General features: G+C 37.0%; 1 protein-coding gene and 1 non-coding gene across 4 annotated transcripts; one reads left to right on the forward strand and one right to left on the reverse strand.

Moving 5' to 3' along the window:
- Positions 1–1,140: 1,140 nt before the first annotated feature.
- On the reverse strand, positions 1,141–1,214 carry Trnat-agu. The gene has a single exon. It is a non-coding gene; the product is annotated as a tRNA-Thr (tRNA).
- Positions 1,215–4,343: 3,129 nt separating this feature from the next.
- LOC123876470 (T-complex protein 11-like protein 1) lies at positions 4,344–14,884 on the forward strand. Of its 3 annotated transcripts, none has more exons than XM_045922744.1 (10): positions 4,344–4,778; positions 5,385–5,582; positions 6,346–6,466; positions 6,992–7,198; positions 8,022–8,172; positions 8,760–8,923; positions 9,790–9,965; positions 11,555–11,721; positions 12,708–12,909; positions 13,551–14,884. In XM_045922744.1, the coding sequence occupies exons 1-9, from the start codon at positions 4,684–4,686 to the stop codon at positions 12,902–12,904; spliced, it is 1,476 nt and encodes a 491-aa protein (XP_045778700.1). In that variant the 5' UTR covers positions 4,344–4,683; the 3' UTR covers positions 12,905–12,909; positions 13,551–14,884. The 3 variants fall into 3 exon arrangements, with proteins under 3 accessions (XP_045778700.1, XP_045778702.1, XP_045778701.1); XM_045922746.1 differs by having other exon boundaries at positions 12,708–12,894; positions 13,536–14,884; XM_045922745.1 differs by lacking the exon at positions 13,551–14,884 and adding an exon at positions 13,243–13,396 and having other exon boundaries at positions 12,708–12,913.
- The last annotated feature ends 1,398 nt before the right edge of the window (positions 14,885–16,282 follow it).

Genomic DNA, 16,282 nt, shown 5'->3' on the forward strand with positions numbered 1-16,282 from the left:
TGTGTATCTGTCTGTGGCATCGTAGCTCCTGTACTAATGAACCGATTTTAATTTAGTTTTTTTTTTGTTTGAAAGGTGGCTTGATCGAGAGTGTTAGCTATAATCCAAGAAAATCAGTTCAGCGGTTTGAAAGTTATCAGCTCTTTTCTAGTTACTGTAACCTTCACTTGTCGGGGGTGTTATAAATTTTAATTTACACTTGTACTCCTTATTCTCCTACCTTACTCTACTTATAGCGGTGATAAAAATACACATTCTGCGAAAGTTTCAACTCTCTTCCTATTACGGTTCACGAGTTACATCCCGCTGACAGACGGACGGAACGGGTATGGGTACGGAACTCTAACAATTGAATGCAAAAAAATCAATTTTATTTGTCGGGTCGTGAAAAGCTAGCAGACAGACAGACAGACACACTTTCGTATTTATAATATTAGTATGGATAAGCTCACGTGTGCTTGGATGAATGTGAAAACATCGTACCAATTTCCGAGGGACTTCCAGTCCCAAGGGTAACCTAATTGAATGCGAAAGAAAAATCAAATTTCATTTGTCACAACGATTTGACGTGATTTTCCAACATGCAACACTTTGTAAGGCATTGTGCGTGTGACGTGGGTCCGCGGACAGGGACCGAACCGAATCGTACTTTTTCAAAGAACACCCTTCGCTGTTATACGGAAATCTTTTTGATGGACGCTTTGGAAAATATTATTTTGTTGTTGTGTTATTACTTATTATTAGATACGACTGTCACTGTTAATGCTGTTAACATTTTTTTTTTCAAATACTTTTCGTAGAGCTCCAAAATTACTTTTACGTACTTATTAGAATATTATTGCATTTAGACTACAAAATTACCACTTATGCCTACTGATGTATTTAGAATAAATATAGCTATAACGTTGAAAATAATTGAGAAGCTAAATACCAAAGACGTTTAGTATATAATAGGTACTAGGCGCATTAAATATAATATGTAGTCTGTATGTTCATTTTTATTTACTTATAGATCAGACACTGACAATAACTGAAAATAGTAAGTTAAAAAAATATTCGAAGCCGAATAAAATAGTTGAATATTTTATTTAGCTTTAAGAGAAATTTTAAGTGACTGCACTAAAAAGCAATCTCCACACAAGGCCCCGGCGAGATTCGAACTCGCGATCTCCTGTTTACTAGACAGGCGCTTTAACCAACTAAGCCACGGCGCCGATGCACGTGGTTGCGAAATTATGGTACGTTCTGTTATAACCCTAGCCTAGGCCGCATATTGCTGACTTACTATTTCCAAATTGACATCAATAATAAAGCACCAATCAGCAGTATGGGGCCTATAAAACGATGCATTTGGCATCAATAAATCAGTTTCGACTCTTCAATCCGATCCGCTCTAACTTCGGACCCGGTTTTTGCCTGCCGGTTAGACCTCGGAAAAGATTGAAGAAGAGACTCCGGCTCTCTAAACCCTTCACTAGGGTCCGCGCTCGGTATAATCCAAGTAACTAAGTCGACTGTATGAACAAAGAACACTAAATAAACGGGGTGTTAATTTGACTTCGAGTTTGTTTCTCTGCCGCCGAGACACCCCGTCATAACATTGGTGTCAGAACAAAGGGGATGTAAATCCCTGGTCGCCTATCCTGCCGCACACGGATTGAGGACCTAAGCCGCTGCTTGCCTGCCGGTTAGACCTCGGAAAAGATTGAAGAAGAGACTCCGGCTCTCTAAACCCTTCACTAGGGTCCGCGCTCGGTATAATCCAAGTAACTAAGTCGACTGTATGAACAAAGAGCACTAAATAAACGGGGTGTTAATTTGACTTCGAGTTTGTTTCTCTGCCGCCGAGACACCCCGTCATAACAGTTCGTTTTAACCTAATAATATCTACATACATACTTACTTTATTGTAAGCTATGATGTCAATATTTTGTTGTTAACGAAATATTCTAAAAGAGTCCATATCTCAGTCAATAGTAATTGAATTATGTCTACTATGCATTTATTAACTCAAACTCTATAAAATAAATAGGTATCTAATAAAAACTGACTTATAACACAATACGATCAGAAACAAAATTATGTTTATCATCAAAAAATTCTTTAAACCAAAATGTTTGAAACCTGAAAGCATTTTCACTTTAGACAAAGAAAATGTGGCCTGCATTAGGCATTTGTTCATTTGTAATGAAATAAAACTGAATATGATGTAAGAAATTTAGTTACAAAATAAAGCGATTATTTAAAGTTAGCGAATATTTGAAAGCCCATATTGTTAACCTATATTATAAGCCCGTATAATCGTCACATATTTAGCAGTGAACTGATCATACAAAAAAAGTTACAATTAAGAGTAGATCGATTTGTGGTTGATATGAAGCACATTCTATCATGGACTAAGATTAATGGTCTCGAAGATGAAGGGCAGAAGTATTTCATTAACCATAAATGCAAGTTCATCAATTGTTATTTAACTTCAAAGAAAAATCTTTTGGGTGATCTGCGATATTTCGATGTGATTATTTTTAATGTGCTATCTGTTGCATCCCACTATGTTATTTAGATTGTGTAACGTTGCAATGTAATTAATGTTGACAAAAGTCCCGAAAAAATTAAGATTAAAAAAAAAGATGACAGTAAAGAAACTCAGGCTTTGCCAGATGTGATGAGTTCTACTCAAAAATATATGATCGTAGCAACTGACTCTTCGGATAATTATCCAGTTTTTAATCCTTTATACGATGATTGCTAAAATTGGACTTGGTCCTACAGGTATGTTTTTTGTCTAATTTGGTAATTTAGTGTCTAACTACCTATCTAGAAGTTTTTTTAAACAGGATTACTTAGACATAAAAGTGGAAACGTTACATAACTCGTTACGTTTCCTCGTTTCAACATTTTGTAGAAAAGTCCAAAATGTGACAGTCCATTATCTGTGTCACTTTTCGATTGAATTAAAATTGTGTTTTTTGTCATAAAGTACCTGCCTGCCTACCTACTGATTCTGTTAAATATTAAGGCTTGTGATTGTAGACGCGCGCGGTACGTAGGTTATTGTCGTTCCGTAGTTTATGATCCGTATTTTCTTATATAAGTAGGTACATAATATGAAATTCGCTAGAATAACACTAACATTCGCAATAACATATTTTGTACAACACGACAAAAAAATAATTTCCAAAGCGTCCATCAAAAAGATTTCCGTATTACAGCGAAGGGTGTTCTTTGAAAAAGTACGATTCGGTTCGGTCCCTGTCCGCGGACCCACGTCACACGCACAATGCCTTACAAAGTGTTGCGTGTTGGAAAATCACGTCAAATCGTTGTGACAAATGAAATTTGATTTTTCTTTCGCATTCAATTAGGTTACCCTTGGGATTGGAAGTCCCTCGGAAATTGGTACGATGTTTTCACATTCATCCAAGCACACGTGAGCTTATCCATACTAATATTATAAATACGAAAGTGTGTCTGTCTGTCTGCTAGCTTTTCACGACCCGACAGTTTATCCGACTTTGATGAAATTTGGTATGGAGTTAGCTTACATTCCGGGGACGGACATAGGCTCCTTTTTATCCCGAAAACACCAAGAGTTCCCACGGGATTTTTAAAAACGTAAATCCACGCCGATGAAGTCGCGGGCATCATCTAGTCATAAATATTTCGACATCATCATCATCATAATCATGATCGAACCATCACATGCCCACTCTTCATTGTGAACAAGTGTAAATTAAAAATTTATAACACCCCCGACAAGTGAAGGTTACAGTAACTAGAAAAGAGCTGATAACTTTCAAAGGGCTGAACCGATTTTCTTGGATTATAGCTAAGAACACTCTCGATCAACAAAAAAAACTAAATTAAAATCGGTTCATTAGTTTAGGAGCTACGATGCCACATACAGATACAGAGATACACCGATACACAGATACACACGTCAAACTTATAACACCCCTCTTTTTGGGTCGGGGGTTAAAAAAGAAATTGAATTTGAATTTCGCGGGAACATTCTTCAGACCACAGAACATTATTATCCACACCAGACCAATCCAGACTAGTGAGTGATCTGGACTTCGTCTGTGGTGGCGTTTGCTGGCGCGCGTGTTATACCTTTTTGGAGTTTTTTTTTTGTTAGAAGTGCCGGTTTTTGTATTTTACTGGTGTTTATTGGTAGTGGAACTTACTGGGAAGCGCTCTAAAGGGGCGCCGGGTGTATGTCGGCGGGAGCCGGCACAGACGAGGTCCATACTTATATAGGTTCCCTAACTTGTATATAAATAACTACAAACTTGACATTGGCTAATCAGTGTAAAGCCAGACGAGAGAGAAAAAAAAAGTGATCTGTGTTTGACATTAACATCTCCAAAATTGACAAGTAAACGAAAATAATTAATATATTTTAAAACAAAAAATCCTCTAAAAATAGACATTGAAAACGTGTAATTATTAGTGTTGATGAATCGTTTAGGTTTGTTGAATAATATTTCTAGTGAAAAGTATAAGTTTGCGATTGTATCCTTTGTTCCAAAAGTAAGGTTATGTTACGAAAGAGCATCAAAACAAGGTGATTCACTTCGCATGATATTGAAGTTTTGACGGTGTAACGGTTAAGTGGGCATCCGTATATGGGTTGAGAAGGTATTATCTTGTACCTGGCTCAGTTTGTAAAAGGATTTCATCATGGGTGATCGCGAGAAGCCTAGCGGATCGGAGTCGCAAGATGACAAAGGAAAGGACAATAGAATGCCTTCGCAGCCTATGCCTACTGGTTCAAGGTAAATTCCTTCACTTTTCTATTACTACATGTTTTATTTATTTGCTTCTTTTTAACCCCCAAGACAAAAACAGTTGTTATAGTTTATTGGTGTAAATTACCTACCTTGGAATTGGTTTTCATTGATCAAGTTTTTATGAAAAAAACACTCACCTACGATACCTACATAGCTTTACCATTAGCAATTGTATGAAAAACATCTGTTTTTTGACTGCTCACAAAATAGAAAAGAGTAGGTTACTGTTGCATATCTTGCTGTTTCCACTCAGTGGGATCTGCTTTTCAACTTCTAGGCTTTTATCAACCTAATGTCTAAACTATAATTTACACCTACTTATAGGTTGCTAAAAAAATTACACAAAATAGTAAAAAAGTTACATATCCTTTCTATGTAACAGGGTATAATTTTGCTATTTAAAAGATACTGCACTCTAAAAAAAAGTAAACATAAATACTTGAAAATTTTAAGTAAGTTAGGTTTTTTATATACAACTAAAGGTGTTGTATACCTTTTAGAAATCCACCTGAGTTGACTCACAAAGGCTTGAACCCAGATTAAAAAAAAAAATAGTAAGATAAATATTAACAAAAACACTGTCTATTTCAGTGGCCCCAGCTTCTTTGCAAATGAGCCAATCCAGTTCCGAGTTCGAGGTTCAACCATCACAGGGGCGTCACCACCTAAGTTTGTTACTCTTGAGGAGATAATGAAGGCTGCACATGGTATGCAGAATATGGCTCTGGCACATGAAATTGCTGTTGACCAGGATTTCAAGTTAGAACCATTTGAGCCACCAGATAATAGGTAATTTCTGATAAATGTTTTTGGGGTTTCCTTTTTGAAATTTCAAATATTTCAAACCTTATCTACTGCCCATTATAACATCAATGAATAATAATTGCCAGTAGGCATTTTACTGTGATCTCAACTCAAGATCACGATCTTATGACATGATCCATACTTATATTATTCAGCCTTCTTTTTAACTGATTTTGAGAGAAAATCAAAGAGTTCCCATGAGATTTTTTAAAACCTAAATCTATGTGGATTAAGTCACAAGCATTACATTCTAGTATGATGCATCATTTAGTATGATAATATTGCCAACCCTAAGTTTTTAAAATGATGTCAGGCTGGTTTGGATTTAGCCATGATGTCACTTTAAGAGATGACGAAATTGGTTCCCTTAGCATGAAAGTTATGATTATGTTGCTGATTGCTATTACCACAGTGTGGCTGTAGCAGTAAGCTTCCTGCATTAGACTTAATCAGTACTTATACAAGGCCTATATCAAACAAAAATCAGGTTTTATAAAGCTGTAAAAATTAGTATGACACTGGACATCAAGTTGTAAGCAAAAACAAGTTGCAGCCTGCAAAAGTTTTTGTTCAGAATGACTCATCTAGTGTGACCACTTGATTACATGAAGGTTGCCTTTCTAACATACACAAACTTCCAAATATTATTATAACTATATTTTGCCCAACATTTCCATAATTTTGTACTAAGATAGCTTTGAAAACAACTATTACAATAAAGTAAAATGAAGTATTACTTTAATTTCAGCTACCAGAAGTTAGTAAAAGAAACAATGCACAAAGCATATTTTGATATACTAAGAGAAGAACTTAATTCCGACCCTCCAGAGTACAAACAAGCTCTTGTACTTCTTGAGGATGTTAAACAGGTAATATCTTACCTCTATTATTAAAAATTAAATCTACAGGATTAGAAAGACATCTCAATTATGTTTTGATATCAAAATGCCATAATTTCAAACAAAGTGAATGGATCTTAATTGCTTTACACAACCAATGATTCCAGCTCCTCAAATTGGAACTTCGTTAAAACAATCTATAATAGTTACTGAGTCTACAACTTTAAAGCAAAGGGATTTAAATATGTCCATTTTGATCTGATGTAATGGTACAAAATGGTACTTACTAAGGGTACAGATAGTGCCGTATGCATCACATTTTTGTTAATAGTGTAAATGACGTCATGACTACATGTCAGACGAAAAAAAATTGTCTTCATTGGCTAACTCTCTTATCTAGTAGCGCTTTTTTTAAATGAAAATTGCGAGCAAACGACCAGGTGAGCCACCTGATGTTGAGTGATTACCGCCGCCCTTTGTTGCCAGCCTTTTAGGAATTTGTTGGTGTTAAGCTCATTCATATAAATTGATATTTTATCCAAATACGAATTTCAGGGTCTCTTTTCAATACTCCTACCACGTCAGACTCGCATAAAAGAAATGATTGAAGAGGTATTGGATACAGAGTTCATCAAGCAGCAAGCAGAGAATAACAGTTTGGACTTCAACAAATATGCCAACTATGTGATAGACCTGATGGCCAAGCTCGCTGCCCCAGCCAGGGACGAGATGATACAGGATATTACTAAACTTACTGATACTGTGAGTATTTTATTTTGATTTGAGTATTTGCACATCCCCTGGTTTCCACTGCTTTAAGGTCATGAATGAATGAATGAATGAGTATACTTTTATTGTACACCACAAAATTAGTACAGAAAAACACATACAAAACTCAACAAAATATAGGTACAATTTGGCGGCCTTATCGCTACTTAGCGATCTCTTCCAGGCAACCAAAATGGTCCAAAGGATATAGCTATAGATATTAGAGGTAGGTGGTGTAAGTATACATTTATATATAATATTAGAATAAATAAATACACAAATATATAAATAAATACATAAAAACATGTTAAAATTTAAATAATGTACTATAATATAAATAATAAAATACATAATATAGACCTAAACAAATAATAATCAGATTAGTAGATTGCTGTTTAATCTACACTTATCTTACCAGTGGTCTCCACTCCAGAAGACATTTGCCCTTCGGCTGTATGTTCTGGGATTGACTTGATATGCAGAATCAAATTCAAAATCAGTTACTCAAAGTAGGTACTATTGCGTGCCTTTTGATAGTCATAATTGTTACATTTGTAAGATGATATAGTGGTGATAATTAATTACGGAAACTTAAAAGTAAAGCTGCGAGGGTTCCAAATGCGTCCAGGTCTGAGAAGAGCCCACAACAAACTCAGCCGGGTATTAAAATGCTGACTACCACATCAGCTTGTTAATGCGTTGAGCTATCTTCTTTATCTTGAATTATTTTCCGCACTAAGGTTAAAATCTATAAAGCGCTTTTGACTTTGCTTAGATTTAAGTTTCGGTTAAACTTAAAACTGGACTTAAATTCCAGGTGGACATTTTCCGCGCTATCCTGGAAACCCTGGAGGTGCTTGAGCTGGACCTGGCCAACACGCTGATAGCCATGATCCGCCCCCACGTGCAACAGGAGAGCGTCGCGTATGAACGGACCAAGTTTGACGAGATGCTCAAGGTTTCTGAAGGTAAGCTGAAACCCAAAAAAACTGGACCTGGCTAAATTAGGCCTAAGGCTTCATTTACCCGAGAGCTTTTTAACGTCCGTTAAAAAAGCGCCCAAATAGAAGAAATGTATTCCCAAGTATTGTGTGTTATATTGTTCACACGTCAACGCTTTTTTACGGACGTTAAAAAAGTTTTCATGTAAAGGAATCTTCGCTTATGGCTTGAGGCCAGTATCATATTTGGTTCGACAGTTTTTTGGAACACGAATTTTATTGGGGAGCTGTTCTATATATTTTAATTCAATGATTTCTAACCTAATGTCAAGTTGAAACTGGCTGACTGATCTTTCAATGCCACAGCGCAAACTACTAGACAGATCGGGCTGAAATTTGTCTTGCAGATAGCTATTATGACTTACGTAACTATTGTAACTTCCGTTAAGAAAGGGTTATTGAAAATTCAACCCCTAAGGGAGTAAAATAGGGGTTTGAAATTGAATCCACGCGGACAAAGTCGTGGGCATAAGCTAGTAGGACTATAACATTTATAATGACCAGGCAGCAATCTTGCCTTATCTTAGTTTGATCGTTAATTTATAACATTTCAGATGGCTTACGATACACCCGAGAATGGCTGCAGCGGCACATTGACAAGGTGGAACTAACTTTGCCCGTGACAGATACGAATGTCATAAGGAATGTCACCGCGCAAACTTTAGCTAAGGCGTACTTGGAGCTTTTAGAGTGGGACAACTCTAAGAATTATCCTGAAGTAAGATTATATTCTAGGGAGGACAACCTGATCTAATTAGTGCTGCCCAGCTAGCATAGCTGCCGTCCTAACGAAGAGAGCAATAACTAGGTTTCGACTACTTTCGAGATATTCGCGGTTATGATTAGCTACTTACAAATCGTAATATTACATATTGCAGTTTTGATAACCAACAGAACCTAAACTACTGAAGATACAAAAAAGACGTCTAAGGCGAAAAGATATAGCTCATTTTCCTGATTACGGATATGGTCTTAAGTCAATTTGCCCAAAATCTCGACTTATTGCACTCTTTGTTAGGACGGCAGATAGGCAGTAGATAAAAATGATATTCCCCCATTATATCCACTGATGTCATACAAATCAGTGGATATAATTGGGGATATCATTTTTATCTACTGCCCTTGCTAGCCGGGCTGGTGTTACTATTAGGGTTTTATACTTCAAAAGGAAAAAACGCAACAAGTGCGAGTCAGACTTGCGTACTGAGGGTTCCTTACTCGGATATTTGTTCCTTTGCATGATAAACCAAAAACTAGTATTAATAACAATAAATAAAAATCTGTTTTAGAATGTTCAGGTAAAATCTTTTCATACGATACCCCACTTGGTACTTTGGTAGGTGGGTCTTATAGCACAAGTAAAGGAATAAATCCGAATACAGAATTTGTGGTTATATCACAAAAAAAAAAAATGTGTTCACGAAAATTTTGATTCACTTAATCACATATAGATGGCGCAGACCGTTATTGACTTGCAGATTTCTACATAAAGGTGCTAGGTATATTTTGTAGGATGGTACGGAACCCTTAAAGACTGCGAGTCTGACTCGCACTTGACCGGCTTTTTTAACTTGACCGTTCCAGACTGTGATACTAGACAAGCCTCGCTTCACGGAATTGGGTACTCAAGTGTACCGGCTGATATGTGTGACGTCACTAATCCTGCTGAGCCCGTCTTGCGGCGCTGACCAGCAAGGCCAGCACAAACAGCGGCTGAAGGAGAAGCTGTTCATCATACTGGACAACACAAGTAATGACATGTGAGTGTACGGGTGCGATCCCTTGCGGTACTATAGTAGAAAGGTGAAGGAAGAACCAGCACTCCTATGGGGATGATGCCTAGGTCAAAAATAAATTATAATTTAGTAATTATTAATTAATCTTAAAATGAAAAAAAAAATTAAAAATATGTATTGTATATTATACTTAATATTAAGGGAAAACAAAACCAAAACCAAAAAAAAACATAAAAAATTATAATAAAAAAAATAGAGGTAGGCTTACAATACAATACAATTATTAAATATAGGGTCTTCCAAAATTCGTAAAATCCACATTCGATGCAAGTTTTTACGTTTGCAAAGCATTTTGAATAATCGATTTAACTAAAAAAGTACGTCAAATTACGTTAAATGTGTATGACGTCACATCCGTGTATTTCATACAAGCTCCCATAGTAAGCGAGTGTTTTGACGTCTTCTAAAAAGTCGCTGGTTTGACTCGTAGTCATCATCCCTATTGTGTAAGAATACTTTTGGGACTTCGTCTGTGTTGGTGTTAGCTGGCGGGCGTGCTCTGCCTTTTTGGAATATTTTTTTTTGTTAAAACTGACTGGAAATTCGTCCATACTTGTATAGTTTCCTTAACTTGTTACAAATAACTACAAACTCGACATTGGCTAATCTTTGTAAAGCCAGACGAGAGAGAGAAAAAAAAGAATACTTTTGTTTCTACACGTATAATGTATGTATGAAGTCAAGCGAGCATAATAAAAGAAACTAGAAATCTAAGTGTAAAGCTCGCCCGACTTCATTTTATGTATGAAGTCGGGCGAGCTTTACACTTAGATTACATGTATAGAAACAAAAATTACTTTTTAGTGTTTGTGCTTTTAGAAATCGGTTTTTTTTTTACAAATTTTACTATACTACATTTAGTATAGTAAAATTGTGTGTAAAATTGGCCCAACTGTACTAAAATATGCTATGCCTAGTTAAAACCCTACTGTTTACTAAACTATTACACTGATCGCGAGCAATTTACTCTTATCCATTGAAGAAGATATTTATCAGATCTTCACCAAATTTTTATGGGACCACCTGCAAAGTATACCCTTTCAAATAAATAAATAAATTCCAAATCGGTCCAAGGCGTCTTTGAGTAATTGGGGAACATACATACAAAAAAAAAGATTCCGACGAATTGAAAACCTCCTTCATTTTTGAAGCCGGTTAAAAACGTATTCATCGTTAGGTATCGTAATCGGTAGCAAATACTGCCCCTTGATTGGCTGTGAATAAATGTAAACGTAAAATTTGTTAATTCGCTTATCAACAAATCAATTGGCAGAATTTGCTGTCGATTGCGATAACGATATGACTACGTTTGTCTCACACAATCGGGAGGCTGGTCAAAAAGTTCTTGGACACACTACTTACTAACTTACTAAGTACAGTCCGACAAGGCTCTTTTGGCACCTTGAGTCCCTGGCGCTGTTGCAGCTTTATGCCGTCACAGCGTACTATCAACCAGTGCACTTCTCATGACGGCGGCTTTAGTTACGATTTTGGCCACGCGCCAGAAGAGCCTTGTCGGACTGTACTAAGGTATCTGGTTTACTTATTTGCAGAGAACTAAAAGTGATCCTCCCATCCGTGGCTGAAGAAGTGATTCTCATGACAGAACAACTGCTAGAAACTCTCAACCAAGAGCCGCTAACTAGCGAAACCAAGGAGCTCATCAAAACACAGATCTTATCCCTGAGGGACCCAGAGCATCGAGTCAGACAGATTGTCCGTAAGTTACAGGATTCTTTATTAAACAAAATCGGTCAAGTGCGAGTTGGACTCGCATACGAAGGGTCCCGTACCATCGTACAAGAAATAACCCGTTTTTAATTTTCATGGCGGTCATTTTGAAATTCTTGATAAACTATTTATATTTGTTGTTATAGTAGTGTAGTGTATATATAGCATATAATTCAGTAAATAAAGCTTATATTATCTTAAGACTAATCGCGTTCCACGATTTGCTAATTTTACCATGCAAGTTTGTTGTTATCACATATAGATGGCGCTGTATCACTTGGCGTCGCGCCCAAAACACCTTATTCGTAGCTTACTAACATTGGCAGATCAATAATTTAGTTCAGGGCTTCAGGGTCGCCATTAAATAAAGTTTTAAGAATCTCTAATTTTGTAAGAAGATACGTTTGTTTTATGTATCTTTTAATTAATGTAGTTCTGTGTCAATCGTTCATTCTCTACGATTCAATCGTTCAAAGTATTGGTTAGTGCCACGATCGAATCTTTTCGGTCGTTCAATCATTTGATTGGTCTGTGATTCGTTTGGTTCAATCAATCATGGTGGCTCCTGGTTCATCGTGAATTATGACTCAATCGTGAATGGGACGATGAAACTAGTCTCGATTGCGCGTGCTCGTTTCGTTATCGGTCGTTCGACGGTTCGAAATTATTGTAATATTGTTACCGTTTGTATACACTGATGTACCTACCTATAGGGAAAAGGTAGCAGACAGACGGACAGACACACTTTCGCATTTATAATATTAGTATGGATGAGACATCTGTCAACACGAAGACCATTTGACACCGTTAATTTTAATTCCGACACGCTCGGTATCGACACAAAAAATACCTGTCATTTTGTACGGCACACCTCTTCCAGTGTACTTGTATATGTCAGTTGCAGTGCCTATAAAGGTAACGATTTAATAAACTTGTTAATAATATTAGTTAAATCTATTTTCTTACCTTTTTCAGGTCAAAGGGTCCTAGAGTTCCTCAAGATGATCCTAGTGTGTGCGGGCGGCTCGCGTCAGATCCCTGTGGGTCTGTCCGCTGTGACCGCAGAGTTGACCGCCGTATCCGGAACCCTACTGCGATACGTCATGCATAACAAAGCGGTCTTCACCAAACACTACCTGGACATCGTCGAGGAAGAACTGAGCAAAAGTTAGGATTGCCTTGCCACTCACAAAAGTTGACCGCGATACCTACTAAAATTACATAAATTAACGCGGAACTCCGAAAGCTGCGATAGTCTACGGTTAAATTACAAAAAGAATACGGAACCACTTGATATTTAATGATAGTTCTGCCTCCCATAAATATCTGCAGTACCCGACGAACCACCAATGCGTTGCCGGCTTTTGAGGAATGTTCCTCAAGATGATCCTAGCGCGAGCGGTTCATGTCAAATCCCCATGGGGTTGTCCGCTGTAACCGCAGAGTTGACCGCTGTACCCGGAATCTATCGTCGAGGAAGAACTGAGTAAAAGTTAGGGTTCTCTTTACGCACACAAAAGTTGACCACCACGGTAAAATAACATAGTAAACGCAGAACTCCAAGGCAAAGACAGTCAAAGTACCATGACCCTATATTGCATAACCGTCTCCCATGAACATTTGCAGCACCAGAAGAACTAACAATGCGTTGCCGGCTTTTGAGGAATGTTCCTAGTAAGATTAGATTAGAAGGGCTGTCCGTTGTGACCGCGGAACTCACCGCTATATCCGAAACCCTACTGCGATATGTCATGCGTAATAAAGCGGTCTTCAAACACTCGACATCATCCAGAAAGAACTGACTAAAAGTTAGGATTGTCTACTCCGGTATCATACTGAGGACTTGCACCATTACCACGGACATGTCTCCACATACACAATTTGACCGTCAATTACGTAAATGAACGCAGAACTACTATAATTACGACAGTAAATATTACAAAAGAGAATACAGAAAATATTTAGGATGCATAATAAATAATAAAAACGATCTTCACTAAATACCTACTCACTCGATATTGTCGGGAAACTACTGAGCAAAAGCTAGGGAAGTGTAGACTCGAATCTGGATGTTTGTAGACAACGTATGACATTATAACACAAATTAACAAAATATATAAATAAGTAATGAAAAAGATACACAGGCTCATTCTGTTTACATATTATACAAAGGTTTGTAACCTTTGTAACTTTGAAAATTTACAAAAATCCGACAAACCACAAACAGATGTTAGCTTCTAGCGCGTGTCTACAAAATTTCTTTGATTCTGATTGATAAACATTAGAACAAGAATCAAACTTGGTTTGTATACAGCGCGCTTGAAATAGACTCCTGTTAGTGATGGACTGAAATGAAATCAAATCAGAAAGCCAAGAAGAGTTCTTTCAATGAAATCAGAAAGTTAAGATGATTGTAGACTAGCATTTTTTACATTTTACTTACAACAAATTTTTAATAAGTTTAGTAATAATAATAATCATTGCTTTAAGATAGTGAATAATTGAAAATGTTTAAACTTAAAACTTAAATTGATTAAGTTTTTATGGGAACATAAAAATAACCTTATTTTTAACCCACAACAAGTCACTGATGTTGGTTGCCCTATCCCTGTTCCAAACGTTAAAATCGGTTAGACAGATGGGTCATAAAAAAACTAGCAGACAGACAGATAAACGTAGGTACTTATAATATTAGTATGGATTTATGATGTACCACTTTAGAAAGTTATTTTCATATCATGAGATTTTAGTAAATCAGTATTTCAAATTGGACCTAATAAAATTAAATTTATATTTATATTGAACCGTTAGGATACATTATTTATTGATTATACAAAAGGAATGTTTTATAGATAAGTACAAAATTACGAGCCAAAATCACAAAAATACTTATTAAAAAAATAAACGTAGCTACCTACCTTCTTTTCAATTATTTGAATAGGTCAATATTTTATTGTAAAACGATTTTTTGTAATACTTGTAAACCTTTGAACATGTTGCAACTTGCAACTATGCATTTTATTGCATTCCCATTTACCTACATAATAATTTAAATTAACATCATTTATTATGTGTGAACTAAATGATTGTATTGGAAGACGTGTAATGTTTTTTTATGTGCAATAACTAATAAAATATATGGGTATACCGAATTATGTTTTTTAATTTTAACTATACTTACAAATGAAAATGAAATTCACATTGGCAACTATGAAGCTGTAGAGCGTACTTTACCTTTGCTCAGACTTAAGACACTGAAAAAGAGACAGCGTTATGCCGCTGGCATAAATCTGTCTCGTTTTAACTGAAACTTAAGTCTAAGCAAAGTCAAAGTGCGCTCTATAGATTTCAAACTGAGAGTGCTCGTAACTATAACACTCGTATGCTTTGTAGATCGTACACATCTAATACCGGCTTCCCACGGTGCATGATATTGCGGACAGACGCGGATGACTCCATGAGAAAAGAATCGTCAGTGGTAGCGCAGATACGCCATCGTCTTGGGCCGTGCGTGATATTTGCAGAATTACGCACCGTGGAAAGCCAGTATAAGGGATCGCATTCTTAGGTTGAGATCTATAGAGTGCACTTTGACTTAAGACTGTTAAAACGAGACAGCGCTATACTGCTGATATAAAACAGTCTCTTTTTAACTGAAAGTAAAGTCAAAGTACGCTTTGTAGATCTCAGCCTTAAATTCTGAAGTTTTCGTGTTTGTGCCAAAACAAAGCCGCTCCTACATACTTACTGCTAACTTACTTTTATACTGCTCCGCTGCCCTTATTACTACTTAATGTGATCCTACTCGTCGAAACACACGTCCTCTTCCTGTTCGTTAGGTACCTAACACTCAGCGGCACATTCTGTGATTTCAACTCTCTACGCTGGCAGACTGATGGACGGACAGACAGCGGAGTTTTAGTAACAGGGTCCCGTTGGTACCCTTTCGGGTACGGAATCCTAAAAATGATCACGCCATCTTTTAACATCTTGATTGGACGGCCGAGACTATAGAACGTACTTTAGTCTTTAACCACATGAGTGTCTACTCTTTTTTTTTTTTTCTCTCTCGTCTGGCTTTAGAAAGATTAGCCAATGTCAAGTTTGTAGTTATTTGTAACAAGTTAGTTAAACTATACAAGTATGAACCCCGTCTGTGCCAGCGCTCGCCGACATACGCACGGCACCCCCTTAGAGCGCTTTCCAGTCAGTTTTAACAAAAAAAAAAACACTCCAAAAAGGCAGAGCACGCCCGCCAGCCAACACCAACACAGACGAAGTCCGTGTGTCTACTCTGTACTTTAACTTTGCTCGGAATTATTGTTTCAGTTAAAACGAGACAGATGCCAGCGTACATCCAGCGTATAATGCTGTCTCGTTTTAACAGTGTCTGAGCACAGTCAAAGTCCGCTCTGACGTACCGTCTGTGTTGGCGTTTGCTGGCGCGCGTGCGGTGCCTTTTTGGAGTGTTTTTTTTTGGTTAAAAGTGGCCGGTTTTCATGTTTCACTGGTGTTTTTTGGTGTTGCAACTAACTGGGAAGCGGTCTAAA

Source organism: Maniola jurtina, chromosome 21, assembly GCF_905333055.1.
Source record: "Maniola jurtina chromosome 21, ilManJurt1.1, whole genome shotgun sequence".
Taxonomy (NCBI): domain Eukaryota; kingdom Metazoa; phylum Arthropoda; class Insecta; order Lepidoptera; family Nymphalidae; genus Maniola; species Maniola jurtina.